The sequence below is a fragment of the Mytilus californianus genome, unplaced genomic scaffold, assembly GCF_021869535.1.
Source record: "Mytilus californianus isolate M0D057914Y unplaced genomic scaffold, xbMytCali1.0.p SCAF_8, whole genome shotgun sequence".
Lineage (NCBI taxonomy): Eukaryota > Metazoa > Mollusca > Bivalvia > Mytilida > Mytilidae > Mytilus > Mytilus californianus.
This window is the reverse complement of record NW_026262734.1, coordinates 24643652-24666447: the sequence shown is the minus strand read 5'-3', so window position 1 is coordinate 24666447 and position 22796 is coordinate 24643652. Positions and strand designations below refer to the sequence as shown.

General features: G+C 32.5%; 1 protein-coding gene across 4 annotated transcripts in view; it reads left to right on the top strand.

The window, feature by feature from the left end:
- LOC127712542 (uncharacterized) overlaps positions 1 to 22796 on the top strand; it is a 173191-nt gene that overhangs the window by 132470 nt on the left and 17925 nt on the right. For all 4 annotated transcript variants that reach the window (XM_052219031.1, XM_052219030.1, XM_052219032.1 and 1 more), the window contains 4 exons: positions 125 to 232; positions 664 to 831; positions 1761 to 1865; positions 19757 to 19796. In XM_052219031.1, coding sequence (XP_052074991.1) covers positions 125 to 232; positions 664 to 831; positions 1761 to 1865; positions 19757 to 19796 — 421 coding nt within the window. The remainder of the gene's footprint in view (positions 1 to 124; positions 233 to 663; positions 832 to 1760; positions 1866 to 19756; positions 19797 to 22796) is intronic.

Here is a 22796-nt window from a genome sequence, read left to right as displayed (position 1 = left end):
TACTGCCACTCAAGAAAACCAATTTTATAGACATATTTAAAAAGCATATATCATAAAAAGAAATAAGATATATATTTTTTATATTAATTTGTACGGATTTTTCTTTTTCCAAATTTATTTCCAGCTTCACATACAAGAAGTAGGTCAACCCTGTCATGGTAACCAGCCTTTTACAACTAGAATTGTTGATGTTGATTTCACAGACAAAGATGACTTTCCTATTGCAATAGAGGTAAAACTGCCAGATATATTTGATGAAACGCGGTCCATTTTTCATCAAAAGAGAAACCAATAATCCCAACACGAGTGCCTCTGAAATTTCTTGTTAAAAATGTATGGCAATAAAACTAAGCATTTAATACATGCATCTTGCATACATGCAGAATTGTTTCTTTTTAGATCATCTGGTCAAAAAATCCATGATCAGTTTTTGCCATCACTTGGAGTTTGTTAATGGTAAAATTAGAAAAAAAAAACATATAATAGATAGAGAAAATCTGATTGGAAAAATGTTTAGAATGTCAACATCTCTTTACCTACATTCTTTTTGGACCCAAATCATCAGATGTCTCCTTTGAGCATCTTGTTTTATTTTATATTATATAAGTTATGATTATTTTATTATGTTTGCAAATATAATGATAATTATAATCATTATTGTAGGTTAACATAAAGCATAGGATAGTTTTCCTGATAACAAAAATGGGTTATGTACATATGTACATGATAGAAACAAGAAGACTTATCTATACAATGAGGACAAGTGATTCTACAGTGTTTGTTACAGCTCCTCACGAGAAAGGATTTCTGGCTGTAAATCAGGTTGGATGGGTGAGTCATATTTATGCACATTAAATATTATACTTACTGAAGGTAATTCAAAAACTATTAACTTCTCAAGTATTTTTTATGCCCTAGCGCTAAGGGAAGGAGGCAAAAAGGGTTATCCTTGACCATTTGTCTGTCTTTCTTTCCTTCCCATTTTCTTTTCCTCACTCTAACTTCAGTTTTACTCATTCAAATTTTATAAAACTTGTACACAATGCTAAGAACCAAAACTTGCAGACAGAGTTCAAATGTTGGGCAGTGAGTCACTTTCTGTTCTAGAGTTATGCCCCTTTATAATTTGGAAAATTGCAAATTTTTTCGTTTCTGCACTCTAACTTAAATTATAACATCACTTAATTGTTGACTTCAAAGTAATTTTTGATAATAAAGGAGTTCTAACTTACTCAAAATTTTGACCCAAAAAATGTGAAAAATTTAACTGATGTAATGTTATTAAAATGTCCAATTGTTTCAGTTAAAGAAGATTTTCACCAATTCCGTCATTAATGATGTATTTGTGGTGTCATAAATATGGGTGAATTTCGTTACAAATTGATGTTTTGCATGATCAGTCAAGATTTATGACAGTTTTCTTAAAAAAATAACTGAGGAGCTTAGCCCCTGCCCACTTATGTCTTATATATATCACATTCTTTTTCCTTTTTACCCAAAACTTAAATGGGTGAGGGGTGTCGCCTTATATGAAAAAATTTCTAGAAAAATGGACTAGAATTAAATCTGTTCCTTTTTCAGGCTAATATAGAATATAAAACATCTAGTAATACATACACATTAGATTATCAATTATTTGTAGATGTGCAGATCATTTAAGAGTTATAACCTTAAGCTTGTAAAAAGTTCTATTTGAAAAAGATAGAACTATACCAAAAAGTAACTTTTTGATTTTCTGAGTGTTTTTATGTTACTTTAAGGTAATGTCAGTTAACATCAGAGAGGACAAGCTAAAATCATACCTACCAGAAAAGATGACCAGTACTATGGGACCAGCTAAAGAACAGTTCCTGAGTCAATTTAAGGTAATGACATGACAACTTACAAATATATTAAATGAGAATCATATTTACCACCAAAGGTAACCCATTATTGATGAGAGGCATTGTTAAAGAATGACTAAAAATCACATGTGTAAACCATTTGTAGTTTAATACTGTTGTCCTTATGACAATGTATAACTTTCATTGTCATACTACCTCCTCTGTGGTCTAGTGGTAGCATGCTCGCCTCAAATGCAGGAGTTCATAGATATTTACTGCTTCTCCACTACACAAGTACCGTTTAGGAGCAAAAGTCCAGTTAGAGAGATATGCTACATGCAGACTATTTGTCACCATGTGTACAAGCATGTATATATCCAGCTCAGCATGAGGGCAATTACAAAGCAGGGTTTAAATTCATATCACATTATCATGTTCCTGTTCTGAATATGCATTTCATTTTCCACTGGACGTTAACCAGCTATACATCCATCATAATCATACTAACATCATGCCAAAAAGGCAAGATATTTTTTATTTTTGTCTAGCCTGCAATGGAGGTGGCAGAATACGGCACAAAGGTATGTACAGCGCTGCAGTGTAAACTATCTGTATAAAGCTTTGTATTTCAGAAGAAGGAAGACCTGGATGCCTCATGTTTTATCTGACCTTGAACTTATTTTCATGTTTTATTAGTTAATGTTAATTTTTTTGTGAATAGTTCTATTTCTTGGATTCTATAAGCAGTAAGTCAACTATATGTGGTATAAGAAATGATTGTTAGGTATACATGTCAATCTTTCATGGTTCATCTGATCTTGACATAATTTTCATGGCTCATTAAAAATGTTAAGTTTATGTGTTACTTGTAGTTAAACTTTTATCTTATAGATGTTTAACATAAATCAATCATGATCAATACATCAGACAAGACATATTAGCATGTGCACTCCTGTCTAGATTTATCTTCACCAGGAAGGTTCAAATCTCAAAATTTGAAAACCATGGATGTATCATAAAGAGGAGAAAGATACTAAAGGGACATTTAAACTCATAAGTCGAAAATAAACTGACAAAGACATGTCAAAAAAAGAAAAGGATCAAAAGACAAACAACAAAATAATAAACAACACAGAAAAATAATGACTGCAAGAGCAACCCAAACCCCACCAAAAACCTGGGGTGATCTCAAAACTTGACTAGCTAAATGACCATAAGAGGAAATAAAATTAGTGAAAACCATCTATAAAGACCAACTTATCTGATGGAGTTGGAACCTTAATTATGCCCCCGGCATAGCTGAGGGGGCATTAAGTTTTACCCTTGTTTGTCTGTACGTACGTACGTCTGTTCGTACGTCCCAAAGTTGGTTTCCGTTCTCTAACTTTAGTTTGCCTCAACCAAATGTTATGAAACTTATACAAAATGCTTACTACCACAAAACACAGATCAAGTTTGAATTTTGGTGGTGTCACTTTAACCGTTCTAGAGTTATGCCCCTTTACAAATGGAAAAATTGCTGAATTTTTTGTTTCTGTTCTCTATCTTAAGTTTGCCTCAACCAAATGTTATGAAACATACACAGTGCTTATTACCACAAAACTCAGATCAAGTACAAATTTTGGTAGCTTGACTTTTACTGTTCTTCAGTTATGTCCCATTATAACTTTATATGATATGCAAGCGGGGGCATCATTTGTGTCCCATGGACACATTCCCCATTTATTTCTTATGTAATTTCTTAATTTATGAACAAAATTTGTTAGAAATACATTCCTTAAATCATGTCCGGGGCAAAACACTGACTACTGGACTGATGATACCATTTGTCACTTAAAGTCAACCAGCAGTTCTTATAGATTCCGAGTCTAAAGTGGTAAAAGGCATACTAACCTAACTTTGATGAAATAAACTGGAACATCTATAGTTTTTAAAATGACTTCACCTGTTGATATTATGAAAATTGTACTATTTAATTTGCAAAATAACAATAGTTTCTGAACAAGACCCCCTGTCTAAGTTATGGAATTAGAATTCAAAGTACATTTATTTTTTTACCCACTTTTCACACTTTACTGAACATTATAAAAATAAGAGGATGTAGTATGATTGCCAACGAGACAACTATCTACATGAGACCAACAGAGGAAGGTATGATGTACATATTATAGTGCAAGTACTACATGATGTCCTATACACATATGTTCCTGAAAATATCTTATCGAAATTCAATGGCCAAAAAATGTGGCCTGATCATACCTCCTCTTTAGAAGCTTTTGAACCAAGGTTCCAAGCTGTAAAGTTGAAATCACCCCCTTGAAATTTTAAAGACTTATGAGTTTTGAATATCCCCTTGGTATCTTCTACCTCTTTTTATGCCCCCGCCTTAGCAGAGGGGGCATTAAGGTTTACCCTTGTACATCCATATGTATGTCCCGTAATTGGTATCTGTTCTCTAACTTTAGATTAAATTAAATTAGTTTCCCATGACCAATTGTTATGAAACTGATACACAAAGCTTATGACCACCAAACACAGATAAAGTTCAAATTTGGGAAGAGTCACTTTCACAGTTCTCTAGTTATATCCCTTTATAACGTTACATGCAAGCAGGGGCATCATCTGTGTCCCATGGACACATTCTCCATTTATTTAATATCAGAGTTAAAGAACAGTTGCGTACATCCCCATCATTTGGACTCAGGGGATAGTTGTCTCATTGGCAATCATACCACAACTCCTTGTTCATATATATATATATATATAGTTTCTTCCTTTATACACAGTGTGTTTTTTTCTCAATTCTGAGAGTTGAGTGCATTTTTAAAAATGGTGGTATTGGTGTTAGAATATGGCTACCTTAGCTGGCCCCATGAAGTAGGGAGTATTTTTCAGCCAACACAGCGGGTCTACTTTTCATTTTATGTGCTGTCTTTTATTTCTTTGGTCAAGTTCGTGGGCATCCTGTTTGTAGCTGAACTATGCAGGTTTTTACAGGACATACAGTAAAACAATATTAAAAATCCTGGAACAGTACTCAAGACAAAAAACTGACCTACTTATTTTGTGGAAGAAACCCTTCAACACATTTTTTGACGCTCAATTGAACATTAATCAGAAACAAACAACTAGTTATTAAGGATGTTCATTGCTCTTGCTTTTGAATTTTTGTCTGATATTGGGAATCCTCTGTTTTTATCCATATTGTCCCATAAGGAAAAATTGCCCACAGTTTTTGAAAGAAAAAAGGTACCAATGTTAAATGTATGAAAAATCTAGTGAGAATCATTTCCTGCCAAATTTTCAATGGCTTAATTAAATCTTAAAAACAAGGATTTATCTATATAGCAGTCTTTTAAAAAGAAGTGGCGGATCCAGTGGGGAGGGAGGGAATTCGTGGGTTGGAACCCCCCCCTCCCTCTTTTTTTTTGACGATCAATGCTTTTGAATGGCAACATATGGTTTGAACACCACCCCCCCCTTTATCCTGGGTTGGAACCCCCTTCCACTTTTAAAAATGGCTGGATCCGCTCCTGAGAAGCATGTAATTTTGAAACAGTGTTGCAATTATCCTTAATTGCTTTAATCTGTCTGCTATGAATGACTCAATATTTTGTAATCTCATGAACTTCACTTAAACACACTTGAGAATACTATATAAAAGTAGTCTCAGAACACACCTACCATGACTTACTTATTCGTAGTTAATATATTTCAGTAATTATAGGCAAAGTGAAAATACTGTGAAGTGGAATGATTTATTGACTCTAATACTATACAACAATGTACATGATGATTTGATCATAATAAATATATGCTCTGAAGTAATATGATATATTGACTTTAAAACTATATAACAGTTACATGGTTATTTCATTATAACAAAATGAGATATATAATAACAAACAGTTGTGAAGGGAGGAGGTATGATCAGGTCATTTTTTTAGCCCCTTCAATTAGAAAATCAAGAAGTATTAAAAATCTTCCAAAAAAGATTCACTTCAACATTTGTAAAACTTAAGTTTGTCAAACATCAGTATAATTGATATTTAGAATTTTGTCATACAAAATTGTGCTTCAAACTTCTTGCATATAGAGAAAAATTGCCAAAACTGCAAAAATAGCCTCATTTTGAGATCTTTCCATTTATTTTTTATATTTTCCAAGGCTTTACCCAAACAGATATTTTGCTACTAGATGTATTTTACAAAGGTGTTAATGTGTGTAAAATATTTTTCTTGGTAAGATCTTGGCTCATATCTAATTTTTCCAAAATTTGTGTTCAAAATGGTCCTTTTAGCTATAGGTCAAATATGTTAATTTCAACATGTTACTAACATCAAAGTGACATCACAGCTGACCTTTCTTCACTAAAGACTCCTGAGTATAACAGCATGTTCATTGATCAATTACCTTAACCTGATTTTGAAGGCTTGAATAATTTGTATATTTTTAGAATTTCAGGGACCAGATAATGGCTCTGATCATACCTCCTCCTTTGTAAATGTGCATACAGGTGAATAACTGGTATATTGAATAGTAAATTCACAAAACAATCCATACATTTCATATCAACATGTATCAATTTTGCTACCACAGATGCATATTTTTACAATTAATGTCTATTCAGTACTAATGATGCTCAAGGCTTAAATAATTGAAAATCCAATATTTTTTTTAATGGGTGAATTCATATTCCGCACAGAAAATGACTGTAAAAAGCTTGTCCTCAAAAACGTTTTTTCATTTGAAAATTAATTTGACTTGAACAGTCAATGGCTTAAGTTATTCATCATTAAGAATGCAGTTAGAGTGATTACTATGTGAGTGGTTTAGACTCCTTGAAGCCTATTGTTAACAGAAGTGTTATAAAGCTATTCATTACTTGTTTTGTGTGATTTCAGGGAAGATTTTAATTTCATTTTAAGATATTAGTACAAGGAATTTTACTATAACACATACAAATCTTGTTTGACCATGTCAGTCAGATCTTATTACCTAAGAAAAGTTATAAAAAAATGGGCTTCACTCAATTCTATATCTAGTGTTAACAATGACTGTGTTTTGGTAATATCAAAATTAGTTTTATTACATGAAAATATGAAGATGTAGTATGATTGACAATGAGACAACTCTCCATCAGAGACCAAATGACGTAGAGGTTAAATTAGCATCTATAGGTCACCAGATTTACCCTTAGATATTTGTAAGTTTAGATTCAATACACATGTATAAATAAATATATGCAAATGTTCCCAATCATATTGTCATAACTCAGGCCTCAGCAGAGTTGATGCAGTCTAAATGCAGCACTTGTAAAATTATACAGATCCATCTGTGCAGCAATACGAAAATATTTTCTTGCTAAATCTCTCTCACCTAACATCTGAAAAGCTATTCCCAGTGAAATTAAATTATATATATCATACATATACATTTCTCTTGGTGGAATGTAATCCCAAACTGTTTCTAATAACTTGTTTATACAATAACGACTTGATTTAAAGTCCTGGAGATGGTAACAACACAGAAAATGGAGGAAATGTGCAAATGGTATGGAACCTATTGATATCGTGAAATCAAAGGCATGAGGAGACTTTAGTTCCATTGGGATGATTAAATTAATTGACAAGTTGTAAAATAAGAAATATGGAGATGGTAGTTTCTTAACTAGTGATATTAGCTTCAGTTTCTTTGTCTGTTTCAGTGTAATCTTTGACAAAGATGATTCATCTGTACATTTTGACAAAGTGTAATTTATTATATCTATTGATGTTAAATAATTTTTGTGACCATAGAAGAAAGAAGCCAATGTTAGCCACCCTGATACTGAATCTGACTGTACACCAACCAACAACTTGCTGAGGTCATTTTTATAGAACTTGTACTGCTGTTTATTGTTTGGGTTATTTATATGTGGTAGCGCAAAATGCATTATTTGATATGCCCTTGCAGTTGACAGTTTAAAGATGACTCTGGATAAGTCAGTTTTACAATGATGCAGCAAAGTGTTCAATAAGGGTAAGGTGTTTGAAATAGGTAACTGTAGGTTCTCCACAATTATTTTCATTAATGTAGTTATTTCACACACTGATCTTGTAGTTTCACATGGAAATCTTCTGTAATCATGTAAGGTCTGAGATGATGAGAAAATCTGAATTCCTTTCTGGTATGATTGTTTTAGGTTATTGATTAATGAGTTCCTTTGTTTACTGTTGAACCTTGAATAAAATAAGTTGTTATCAGGAATGAAATAATGTAACAATGTTGAATACTCTATACAGTATAATAACCTTTTTAAACAGGCCTTAAAACAGGGAATGATATTATCGGGTCTCCAGACTGATGTTTCAGTTTCTTCTGACATCCAAAACATAAGGGTCTTCAAAAAGTATGAACACAATAAATCTTTTAAGTCTTCCTCTCCATTTACTATTTCTTTCAATAATACCTTTAGCAAAGCATAGCATAGTAACTGGGTATGACTGAAAGAATATATCAATATCTTCTCTGCAATAGAAAAGGATATTCGCCATTGAAGATTCTCATTTATGGATCCCTTGTTGCCGATTGGAACAAATAAATTCCCGCATGAAGTTATTTTGGAAATAAGTTCAGGTGAAGGCCATATTGAACGTGGTCTTGAAATCCATGGTTGTGCCTGAGATACCCACTGATTACATTTAATACTGCATGCAAAATCCATTGAACCATTTAAGTCTGATAAGCATGGACCATGAATATCTAGTTTCATCTGTGGCCAGAAATTTTTGAATTTTTTTAAGCATTGTGATTTGTAAAGCTCACTTGAAAGTAGGTTTTTTCCTCTGTGTTGTTGTAGCTGTTGTTTGAAATAATTTGATAAGTTATTAATATTGGTATATAATTGTAGTTGTGTAAAACACGGCTGTGTGTCCTCGGTATCCATGACTAACACTTTCCTCCAATCCTTGACAACATCTTTATCTGATTCGTAAACTACATAGAAAGGATCAATTATCATTATATCAAAGTCACTACCTTCAAGATCCAGTCCTTCTCCCTTACTTCCACTGGTTATGAAAGGAATAAGTTTGCAGAAATTTGTTGTGTTATCACTTATAGATGTCAATCGTCTAGCTCTTACTATTGTCTCTGATCCAATCTTCTGACACAAAAATTTATAAAAATGTAAGGATTCTGTTTTACTGTGAGACATAGTCTTTAACTTTGTAGGGATTCTAAATAGTACAATGATGCTGCATTACTTTCCAGATATTTTTTCTCTTTTTTCTTTGTGATTGCTTCTGGATGATGATCCTGTATAGTTGTTCTGATAGTCTTTTATCCTTGTAATGGTTTATGGATGGTACTGTATAATTGTCTAGATATTCTCTCTCTCCTTGCGATGGTTTCTTGATGGTACTGTATAATTGTCTAGATATTCTCTCTCTCCTTTGCGATGGTTTCTTGATGGTACTGTATAATTGTCTAGATATTCTCTCTAGCCTTGTAATGGTTTATAGATATTCCTGTCAAATTGTCCAATATTTGCTCTACTCTTCTTTTCTTTTACTGGTACTGTATACTTGTCTAGGTTGACTTTTATTCTTGTAATGCTTTCTGGTTTCTGGTACTGTATTATTGTTTAGTTTGTCTTTTATCCTTGTAATGGTATCTGGTGCTGTATGATAGTCTAGATATTTGTTTATCCTTGTAATGGTTAGTGTTGATTTTCTTATGATTGTCCTTTAAAATAAACAAAACAATGTCTTTTTTACATATTGTTTGAGGTAATTGTGTAGTCAAATTTGGAGCTGGCAATTTTCTATTTCACACTTATCTAATGAAGTCTGATTTCTTTTAATATTCTTTTTTTTATATTTCTGATGAAACTGGCACATCTTTTTTACCTAATATGTTAACTGAAATAACTCATAATTATAAATTACAATTGAAGTCTACATCAGACAATTTTTCCTTGTTCCATATTTGATAAATTTTGTATTTAATGTTACAGTACTACTTTTCATAAAATTATTTGAAATGAGGAAGTTTTTGTAAGAAACTTTAACTTAGCAGGCATTTCCCATACTTTGTCATTAAATAGTAATGAAATTTCCTCTTACAGAAGTGTGAACTGGGAAATTTTTCTCGTCACTAAAACAGGAAGATAACATAGTTTCAGTTTCACATCTTCAATGTATTTAATTATTCATTTTAAATTTATAATTAATGATAAGGAAATGTAGTATGATAAAATGAATGATAAATTGTTTTTTTGATTATCCAGACTATAAGAACCCCATTGGAAATAAGTTTTTTTTTGCTTTCATGGGTCATACTATGGTTAAGGCATTAGCTATAAACAAGGAATTATAGGTGTCTTGAACTAAGTTTCTAAATCTTTCAAATAGTATTTATATATTGGCATTAGATGAGAAATAAGGTCCAAAAGTTTACATCCCCTTTACATCTTACTCTCAACCTTTGAATACTAGTGGTTCTGAATATGTATGAAATAATTGCAACTGGAAAAAGCAACAATCAATCAAAAATACTAATATAAGAAATGCAGATTCCCTGGCATTAAATGTACTTTCAAATTAAATATTTCACATGACAGCTAATATTAATAAGAAAAAATCTTTCATTTCAAAATTGGTAAAATTTCCTCTTTTCTATGGTTTCCAAAATCAAGAAGTAAAAAATAAGGTATATTAAAGGAGCACGAGATGCTGAGCTTATTCAAAAAGCAAATCTTGGGTATGATGTTTCCTGAAGCTTTTCTAAAGTTTGTGATTAGGTCACTTTAAGGGGAACCACAAATGGTCATTCAAAAATATTTGATATGCACTTATATAAGCATTGACGCATCTGATTTCCATGGAGATTATTTGGTCCTGCCCCCTCATTCGTGGTCTAATGACTTTGAAACTTTTGCATAGTTTACATGTTAAAGTTGGTGATTAGGTCTGTTTAAGGGGAACCACTTATGATAGGTCAATGATATTTGGTATGCAGTTGTTAAATAGCATAGGCATATCTTATATCTCAAAAATTATTTGGCCCTGTTCTTTCAATCATTGTTCCTAGACTTAAAAGTATTTTGCATAATTAACATGTTATTAAGTATTGCTGTTTTAAATTTCAACATTTGCATTTTACTATCAAAATTACATACCGGCAAGACATGTATCCACAGTTTAATTTAAAACATGTATAAAATGATTGATCTTTATTTTCAGTAATTATGAGCAGAACAAACCCAATAAAAAAGTATTTTGTGCAAATAAGTTTAGCAATAGACTTCAAATTTCTCCTGAAATACTTTTGTTGGCCATGTCTGCTAGTTGAAATTTGTTAAGATCTGTAAAAATCAAATACTGTGGAATCATTAATATTCGTTGGATACCAATTTTCATGGATTTCTTGGGATCTGGGGAACCACGAATTTAAATGTTCAACAAATTACAATTTTTCTAAGGAATGTATCCAAACTTTGCCAAATATTGTAATGGGCTAGGTATTATAAACACGAAGACTGATCTATTGAATATCTGCATTATTTCATTTCAGAATTGAATGCTGCTTTTTGTAACTTTATTGTGGTGTGAGAGCATTGCCCAAAAGCACATTCCTTATGAAGCACAGAAGTCCTTCATAATTAAGATGTATGGATGGGCAACCCTTTTACAACCCTTATAAATTTCAAAAAGAAGCATTTATTTTTTATAGTTTCATTTTTAGCTCACCTGGCCCAAAGGGGCAAGTGAGCTTTTCTCATCACTTGGCGTCCGTCGTCGTCGTCGTCCGTCGTCGTTAACTTTTACAAAAATCTTCTCCTCTGAAACTACTTGGCCAAATTAAACTAAACTTGGCCACAATCATCATTGGGGTATCTAGTTTAAAAAATGTGTCAGGTGACCCGGCAAACCAACCAAGATGGCCACCATGGCTAAAAATAGAACATAGGGGTAAAATGTAGATTTTGGCTTATATCTCTGAAACCAAAGCATTTAGAGCAAATCTGACATGGGGTAAAATTGTTTATCAAGTCAAGATCTATCTGCCCTGAAATTTTCAGATGAATCGGACAACCCGTTGTTGGGTTGCTGCCCCTGAATTGGTAATTTTAAGGAAATTTTGCCGTTTTTTGTTATTATCTTGAATATGATAATAGATAGAGATAAACTGTAAACAGCAATAATGTTCAACAAAGTGAGATCTACAAATAGGTCAACTTAACCAAAATGGTCAGTTGACCCCTTAAGGAGTTATTGCCCTTTATAGTCAATTTTTCACCATTTTTCGTAAATTTTTGTAATCTTTAACAAAAAATCTTCTCCTCTGAAACTACTAAGACAAATTTAACCAAACTTGTCCACAATCATCATTAGGGTATCTAGTTTAAAAAATATGTCTGATGACCCCGCCTGCGAACCAAGATGGCCGACATGGCTAAAAAATAGTACATAGGGTAAAATGCAGTTTTTGGCTCATATCTCTGAAACCAAAGCATTTAGAGCAAATCTGACGAGGTTAAAATTGTTCATTATGTCAAGATCTATCTGCCCTGAAATTTTCAGACAAATCAGGCAACACGTTGTTGGGTTGCTGCCCCTGAATTGGTAATTTTAAGAAAATTTTGAAGCTTTTGGTTATTATCTTGAATATTATTATAGATAGAGATAAACGTAAACAGCAATAATGTACAGCAAAGTAAGACCTACAAAAAGTCAACATGACCAAAATGGTCAATTGACCCCTTTAGGAGTTATTGCCCTTTATAATCAATTTTTAACAATTTTCATAAATTTTGTAAATGTTTACAAAATAATTTCAACTGAAACTACTGGGCCAAGTTCATTAAAGATAGAGATAATTGTAAGCATCAAGAATGTTCAGTAAAGTAAGATCTACAAACACATCACCAAAACACAATTCTGTCATGAATCCATCTGTGTCCTTTGTTTAATATGCACATAGACCAAGGTGAGCGACACAGGCTCTTTAGAGCCTCTAGTTTTATGTTACAGTCATGACATAACCAGTTAAACCAAGACTTTTAATTGTTTTAACATTATCACAGAGAACATGTGTAGTCAAAGATGTTGGATTTTACTGTGAATTCATTATTGTTCATTGGATACCAATTGTTGTGGACTTTGTGGATACAAGTGAACCTTTAATTTAAATGTTCAACAAATTACAAATTGTCTATAAAAGTTTGTATGCAGAGTTTGGCAGAACCACAAAATCAATTAAGCACCAAACTGTCAGTTTTTCTCTATCAATGAAAATGGGTACCCCTGAAAATAAATGAATCCACAGTATACAGAAATAGCTTATAACTTTTGGAATACCTCTGCCAATCAAAATCAGGGAATCATATACAACTGATATGTAATTTAATTTTACTGAAACAAACTATCTACCGTACATCATTTGGTCTCTGGTGGAGAGTTCTCTCATTGGCAATCATACCACATCTACATGATTTGGTCTCTGGTGGAGAGATCATCAGTTGTCTCATTGGCAAACATTCCACATCTACATCATTTGGTCTCTGGTGGAGAGTTCTCTCATTGGCAATCATACCACATCTACATGATTTGGTCTCTGGTGAAGTGTTTTCTCATTGGCAATCATACCACATCTTCATCATTTGGTCTCTGGTGAAGTGTTTTCTCATTGGCAATCATACCACATCTTCATCATTTGGTCTCTGGTGGAGAGTTTTCTCATTGGCAATCATAGCACATCTACATCATTTGGTCTCTGGTGGAGAGTGGTCTCATTGGCCATCAAAGTACATCTACATCATTTGGTCTCTGGTGAAGTGTTTTCTCATTGGCAATCATACCACATCTTCATCATTTGGTCTCTGGTGGAGAGTTTTCTCATTGGCAATCATAGCACATCTACATCATTTGGTCTCTGTTGGAAAGTTATCTTATTGGCAATCATACCACATCTACAACATTTGGTCTCTGGTTGAGAGTTGTCTCATTGGCAGTTATACCACTTCATTTGGTCTCTGGTGGAGAGTTGTCTCATTGGCAATCATACCACATCTACATGATTTGGTCTCTGGTGTATAGTTGTCTCATTGGCAATCATACCACATCTATCTACATGATTTGGTCATTGGTGGAGAGTTGTCTCATTGGCAATCATACCATATCTACATGATTTCAGTATCAGGGCAGCCCTAAATTTCTTTGTTGTCTTTACCCTTAACATATTTTAATTTATACTTTACATACCTTCTAATTAAACTGCAGTCGTTTACTTATTTTGTAGTAGAACAGTAACTACAACATCTTTCAACACTCATTTAGAAATTGTCTCTTATAAGATGAAATCATTGTATATGTAGGCGGACAAAATCAGTTTCCCAGTATAATGTTAGATTGATGAAAAGATAATTAAAAATCCACACTGATATTGATGAACGATAATAAAAAAAAAACCAAAACACTGAGATTAAATGTAAGTACCTATTTCCTTCAAAATTTTCTTGTGTAACTTCCATTCATTATGAAACTTTCACGTCACAAAGCACTCAATTATATAAACAACTAATATTTTTTTGCGTAGAAAGAGCATTATATTAAACTTGCCCAATTTGTTTTAAGTATATGCCACAAATGGTTTATATGTATACTTGGACTCTGAAGAAAGTATTGGTAACACTTTGGGTTTCTATAGACTTTTAATATCTAAGCATAATAGTCCTTGCTTAGTCATTGTTTTTGAATGATAACTCCAGTATCCCATTTTGAATTGTAACATGTTTATATATGTTTGTTTGTCCTTCCAAGCATACTGCAGTCGATTCCGGTTATTTGCATAGCCTATTTGTCAGACAAAATTATGCAATAAAGCGGAGTATGCTTATATCATGTGTATATCCGAAATGCCAAATTACGAAGTCAAATAACATCGACAGTAAAGATCAGTAAAGGAAATCCCTGAAGAAAGATGAACGTCTATAATCCACTTACAACATATTGAATGTTGATTTATTCTAATAAAAGTTATATGTCTAGTGTCATACATGTTATTTTATTTTGTATTCTTTCAATAAAGATTATAAACACATTTTGTTTTAGTTTATTTGCGTACCGACGTTTCCTTTACAGGGATACGAAAATAAAACAAATTGTTCTAAAAATAGATTTGTTTCTATGACCCGTACGTACAATGTTCATTGTTACGCTTTGATTAAAATAAACTGTTTAACAATACTACACTGTTTATAATCATTTTAACAATAGATGTGTAATGAACTACCTTTAATATGCAGTATGTACAGCTTGCACAGTGAAGTAACACTGTTTATTTAACCTCGTTAGTTTCGAAACTTATCTCTTAAAAGGCGTAAAGCCCAAACGGGTAAGGGGGTTAAACACCAAAAGTGGTTTGACTGTAATCTTGCATATTTGCGAAAAAACCTATTTAGTTATGGGAAAATTTATTCTCGATTTCCCAGAGATCCTGCTGTTAAAGGTCACATATATGTGTTATATTAAGGTATATATGAAAATAAAATTCTGAGACAAGTGCCTGTGTGATTGATGTATAAAATTTTTTAACCATATATAAATCCCCTGTACTTTAACTTAATAACATAAATGCAGATCACCCCAAGCCCAATTACGAGAGTTCACATTGGATAATGATCGATAATTAGCAGGAGTTATTGTTTTTAAAATTCACCCCAAATGTAATTTATGGACAATGTTTGAAATCAAATCAATTATTAACACCTTTTGAGATAGAATGGTCAGTGTTTTTACAACAATTACCTGTTTGACATTTTTATGACCTCGAGGCTTAAAATAGAACATGGGAAACTTTACCTGTGAGTGTAAATGCTCTTTTGTTCCGACGTTGGAAAGTTCCGGGCGGAAAGAACTAACTAGCCGAAAAGTTCCGGAGGAACTTATTAACTAGTTACTTTGTTCTTCCTCTGGTTTAAAAGTTCAACCGGAACAAAGTGACTAGTTGAAAAGTTCCAACGGAACATATCAACTAGTTAGAAAGTTCCTTTTTGCCAAATTAGTCAAAACCGGAACTAACAAACTAGCCCAAAAGTTCCAACAGAACTTATCAAGAACTTATCAACCAGGCAGAAAGTTCCATTTGGAGAATTGATGCAAAGTAAAAGCGCAACATATTATATTTGAACCTTTCAAAGGGAAACCAAGATTAAAAAAGTCAAAAGGAACTTATCAACTAGCCACAAAGTTCCTCTTTGGCAAAATAAGTCAAAACCGGAACTAACAAACTAGCCCAAAAGTTCCAACGGAACTTATCAACCAGCCACAAAGTTCCATTTGTAGAATTGATGCAAAGTAAAAGCGCAACATATTATCTTTGAACCTCTTCAAAGGGGAACAAAGATACTAGCCACAAAAGTCAAACAGAACTTATCAACTAGTCACAAAGTTCCTCTTTGTTAGGGTTAGGGTAAGGGTTAGGTTAGGGTTAGGGTTAGGGTTAGGGTTAGGGTTAGGGTAAGGGTAAGGGTTAGGGTTAGGTTAGGGTTAGGGTTAGGGTAAGGGTTAGGGTTAGGTTAGGGTTAGGGTTAGGGTAAGGGTAAGGGTTAGGGTTAGGGTTAGGGTTAGGTTAGGGTTAGGGTAAGGGTTAGGGTTAGGTTAGGGTTAGGGTTAGGGTAAGGGTAAGGGTTAAGGTTAGGTTAGGGTTAGGGTTAGGGTTAGGGTTAACTATTCAACTAGCTACATTGTTCCGGGACTTTTCAACTAGCTACTTTTTTTCCAGAACTTTTAGACTGCACTCGGAATAAAACAACTAGTTGGAAAGTTCCATCGAGACGAAAAAACTAGTTGAAAAGTTCCGCCGGAACAAAGTAACTGACGGAACATAATGGCTGTTACATGTAGACATCAAGGTTTATTTTTAAATCAAATTCCATCATATAAACACGAAAGAAACTGTTTTAAAACTTTATTTAAATAACACAAAAGTAAACATGATATAATAACGAAAATATTGATGCATTCATGAAAAATATACTCGAGACAATATCTGAAAAAGTCTTTTTTCCATGTTCCATCTTTCACCAGCAATTATATTTTTATTCAGGCATCTTTTTGGAAAATTTACAGTTACAGTATTATATAACTAGAGTATATTATGCACCAACTATTGCCAATTAAACACTCTTTCTTATATTTATTCTAATAAAATATAATAATTTAAATGTTCAACCCCCCCAAAAATCATGGTGTCCGGTGTTGTTTTCTGACAACTAAATCATTCAAAGAATATCTAAATTAAGTAAACAGGCTTCTGATTTTCACAAATATGATAGATTATATTGAAAACTTGTCCCTTAATGGTCTGATTTTGTTATAACTAAAGCATGTGATAAAATTTTGCATTTTTAAGGGTCTTTTAAATTTTGTCCCAAAGGGTAATTTCCCTCCTGCTACCACTGGGTTTTTTCACCAGTGGAAACGTTTGAAAGACCAAGATTTTATTTCTTGTAATGCAATGAGAAGAGCATCATTTCTTGAATGTATGACTCCATATGTATAGGTGAATGGCAGCCAGTTTGAAAAATCCGAACTCCCCAAAGATCAGAATTTAGAGAAAAATAATTTTGTTGTTCTCTCCTGTTACAGCCTTTTTGTGTACCTTCTGAGAATATTTCATTGTCGGCACTATAACAGTAAATGTGTTTTTATAGTATCTTATTAAATTGATATGTAGATGGAAGTAAACTTCTACACAATTCGAATAAAAGGACAAAAAGTACTGTGTAATTCCTTTCTGTTACATTCACAAAGTTAATCTACTATATGTCAAACATTTCATTTAATATAAGTTATGATCATCATATTAAATAAATCTCAACATAATATGCAGTATATTGAATGAAAAGACAGGTTTTTTACTTTTGATAACAGCAGAGAACATTGTGCAATTCTAGTATAGTAGATGGTAACAGAAAGGAATTTATTTTAGAATTTTTCATTACCTAGGCAGATTTTTCATCTTGCAAATACAGTTTCAAAAGATAAATGACATTGTTTGCTGTTATTGTCCAATTGTGACCAATCTGAAATGATGTATTTTTCTTTAACTATGAAATAAAGCAATTGTTTTGAAATAAATTCCTTCCTGTTTCCAACTCTGTCCTGTTACTTGTCCTGTTACTCAAGATTCTTTCATGTTACCGACATATCGGACTATATTTTAGTATATTTCTTAACCTTTTGTATTGCAAATGCTAAAATAAATAATTGGCATTTGATAAACTATTGCAGGATATACTAGTAAACCACAAATAGTATCTTAAACTTATTCCTTATTCCCATTAGAAACTTTTTAAAATTGATTCCATTTGGTTACAGGAAAGAACTGGAATTTTGTGTACCATTTTTAAAAATGCCATTGTTACCACTTTAACAATTGTTTGAATTACAAACAACAGTTCCTAGATCCTCAATGTGTGTTCTTCGATTTGTGCTATTAAAATACCGGTTCTAAAGACATTTTTGTTTTGGTTTTTCCTATTGCCAAAATTTGACTTTTTCAGATATTGTCTCACTCACCAAATTGCCTTTTCCGGTCAAAAAAATCGTCAGTTTTAACTAAGCATGTCTAGATGGCGATTATTTTCTATGCAATAAACCGACAGGCCACTTGTAGAGCTATATGCATATAACCGGACAATTTAACATTAGATGAATGGGAAATGGTTTTGTGCAGGAGAAAACTATGCAATTAACCTAATTATGCTATTAAGCGGTATGAAATTAAGTGGAGTCGACTGTAGTACATGTATTTTGAACCTTTGAAATAAAAATATTTTCTTTAAAAAATGTGCAGTTCAGGGAGTTAGTCAAAATTCAATATTTTGCGATTATAATGCCACAAACACTTTTACTTCTTCTTCAGCATGACTAAAGCAATTGAAATCTTGACAGATATCTTGAATGGTTGAAAGAAGTTTGTTTATTTCATTGGTTTTCCTGTTGGATATTAAGATATGGCTGACAAAATCTATTTCGCTTTTCTGATTGGATGAAACTTCGGAGGGCTTTATCAAATGAAACCTAATAGATTTAGGGTTTGTGTATATGTCTTCAAAGTGTTTTTGCTTTATCAACCAGCAGGAATTAATTAGCTACTAAGAAAGTATGGAACTGCCCAAATTAATTGAACCAAATATGATAGAAAAGTATGTCCCTTATTAGGATCTACTAAGGGTTGCTTACTTTTATGCTGATCAACTAGCAAATATGACCTCCAGGGGTGGCTTTAGCTCTGAATTGGGACTTACTGATAATATTCAGAAAAAAGTCCTTCATAACCTCTTAATCAATCATAACCTGAAATATGACAAATATTCTATGTCTGGTATATATATCAAATGTACCTTAATAATTTGGGTACCTGTTGACCTGAGCCTTATGGCTAACATTATAGCATTTAACTATATTTTGAAGCCTGTAGTAATGAATTACAATGTCTTCTACCTAGGAATAACTCAACCAATATTTAAACCAATAATATTCATATGTTAGTACTTCCAGAGTTTTGGACTAATTTACTGGTTCGTCGTTGAGGACTGCAAAATTAAACCACAATTGCCATAAATTTGATTATGAAAATATTTGGTTAATTATGCAATAGGATGAATAAACATGTTGGCAAAAACAACAACATATACATGATATCATTTGTGTGTAAATCATGCTTCATGAATGAGACAGTTCTCATTTGAAAATTAGTTGGGTTTTATATTTTACTCAGAAGTGGTAAAATGATAACTTGCATATTTATACACATTACTAGTATATATATTTATTTATTGCAAATTTGTTTTTTTTAATCCTGAAACTAAAGTGACTTCTCTGTGATAATATTTTTTAAATACATAATTGATCTAATATTTACTCCCTTTTTCATTGTAGGAAACTAAAAGAGAAATAACAGAAAACAAAGAAAACAAAGGTATTGATAATATAAAGATTAATATAGAGGTACATTAATTGTAAGCAATGTTAAAGAGACATACTATGATGAATGTAGACTTCTGAATCAATAGTGCATAATGGTCTTGACAATGAGGTTCTTTGTGCTAATGACTATCAAATAAATTTCATAGGAACACAGAGCATAACAAGGTAATCAGTAAAAAAAATAATTGTCATTATTTCATTTGGGAGGGTGTGGATGCGGTGGTCCTTCATTTTAGTATTCTTTAATTTTTTAGGCCATTTTTATTTTGCCTGTTATTCTATATTTTCTTTATTCTTTTGGCCTATTTTTCTCTGTTCTTTTTATCACTTTATTCTGCACTTTTTGCCCATTATTCTCTATTCTGTAAACCCCATCCAGACCCTTATTCGTTGCAATGAAATTCTCAGATTTCCCAGTAAAATAAAAACAGATAATTTCGCGCCTCTGATTTCATACAACAATTGGTGTTATCACGACATTGTTGATGACTTTGCATCAAAATGAATTGAGAATGCTTCAGAAAAAGGTTTAGCTTCTTGCATTTTCTACATTATTTTAATGAAAAAGCCTATGGTCAATGCAATAAAAAGAATGATAAATGCAAGAATTATGAAATCAAAAATATTCAACTGTGACAAAATAACACCGATAATTAACTTACATGTTAAAGGCCTCACTGTGACTTTGATATGAAAAACAGCAATAAAAACAAGGAATTATTTGAATCCGGAATAATTTTGAATTCTGGAAAATTGATTAGAAATGTATGATGAAAACTAACCCAACTAAATAGGGTGCATGGCTAAGGTTAATGTTACTTTCACTATCATTTCAGTATGAACTAACTAACCCACCTTAGCCATGCGCGCATGGCTAACCCTATTTAGTTGGGTTAGTTTTCATCATATATTTTTCATCAATTTTCCAGAATTCAAAATTATTCCAGATTCAAATAATTCCTTGTTTAAAGCGCTTTTCCGTTGTGTTTTGTGTTTTTGGTGTGCATGAACTGATTTTGTGTCATGGATGGATACCCCATATCATTTCTTTTCTGTCATAGACTACAGACATTAGTCAACTAATGTGTTGTTTGGTCACTAGTTAAATATGTTTAGCTCACCTGGCCCAATGGGCCAAGTGTGCTTTTCTCATCACTTGGCATCCGTTGTCCATCGTCCGTCGTTTTACAAAAATCGTCTCCTCTGAAACTACTGGGCCAAATTTAACCGAACTTGGCCACAATCATCATTAGGGTATCTAGTTTAAAAAATGTGTCCGATGACCCTGCCTGTCAACCAACATGACCGACATGGCTTAAAATATAACATAGGGGGAAAATGCAGTTTTTGGCTTATATCTCTGAAACTAAAGCATTTAAAGCAAATCTAATATGGGGTAAAAATGTTCATCATGCTTTTAATTTAACTACTGGGCCAAATTAAATCAAACTTGGCCTCAATCATTATTAGGGTATCTAATACTACCCGGTATTTATTATGATTTTAACCTTATTTTACATAATTTCCAAAACCACAGTAGATACAGGTGAGCGACACAGGCTCTTGAGAGCCTCTAGTTCTATATTCGACATCTTGGATTATATCATTACACCATAACTTCAGAGATAGATAGAAAGGTGAAATTTGGTCAATATTTCAATCCTGTTTCTTGTCAAGTACAATTTAAGGAATTTATATCCAAATACATTGTATACTCCAATAATTTAAACTATTCTGAAGATGATATAATGTAAATTCAGACATTATTGCACTGTTTTTATACGACCGCAAAAAAAATTTTGTGGTCGTATATTGGTATGACGTCGTCGTCGGCGTCGTCGTCCGAAGACGCATTAGTTTTCGCACTCTAACTTTAGTTTAAGTGAATGGATCTCTATGAAATTTTACCATAAGGTTCAATACAACAAAAGGAAGGTGGGGATTGATTTTGGGGGTTATGGTACCAACAGTTAAGGAATTAGGGGCCAAAAAGGGGCCAAAAATAAGCATTTTCTAGTTTCCAGACAATAACTGTGGAACGGTGTATGGATCTCTCTGAAATTATACTACAAGTTTCCATACGACAAAGGGATGGTTAGGATTTGCTTTGAGGGGTTATGGCTCAAACCGTTTAAGAATTAGGGGCAAAAAAGGGGGAAAAACAAGGTTGTCCTGGTTAATGGACAAATACTTTAGTACAAAACATAATTTAAAGCAGTGTAAGGGAGATAAATCAAATACATCATTGAAATTATCTCCCTTACACTGCTTTTAAATTATGTATAAAGTAATGGTTAATGAACAATAAAGATAATTTAAAACAGTGTAAGGGAGGTAATCCAAATACAACGTTTTGGTTACTTCCCTTACACTGCTTTTAAATTATGTTTAAAGAAATGCATATTTATAAAGGAGGACCAGTAAAAATATCTGCAAATGTTGCATCTTTTTTTTTTACAAAAAAATCCATATGAAAGATTTGACACTATATTTTAAATTCTATTATAAAATAGATTAAGTTAGCACTATGGTAAATTTAAATGGGTAATTATGGTTTGGGGGAAAAAATGGGGGGGGGGGGGGGGTAAAAAGAAATTGTGGGGGGTCAATTTTTACTCATTTCAGATTTCAGAAATTAAAAAGAATTATTCTTCAAATATTATTTTTTTTTCAAATTTCAAATATTGAAAAATTTCAAGAAGTAATCTTTAATTGCACAGTATGGCGCATTAGATTTGTAAAACTTTTGACCACATTTATTTATTTGTTATGCCGAATCTAACGATGTATTTAGATTTTTAATTTTGGATCCAGTTTTCAAATTGGTCTACATTAAGGTCCAAAGGGTCCAAAATTAAAATTTGTTTGATTTTAACAAAAATTGAATATATGGGGTTCTTTGATATGCTGAATCTAAACATGTATTTAGATTTTTGATTTTTGGCCCAGTTTTCAAGTTGGTCCAAATTGGGGTCCAAAATTAAACTTTGTT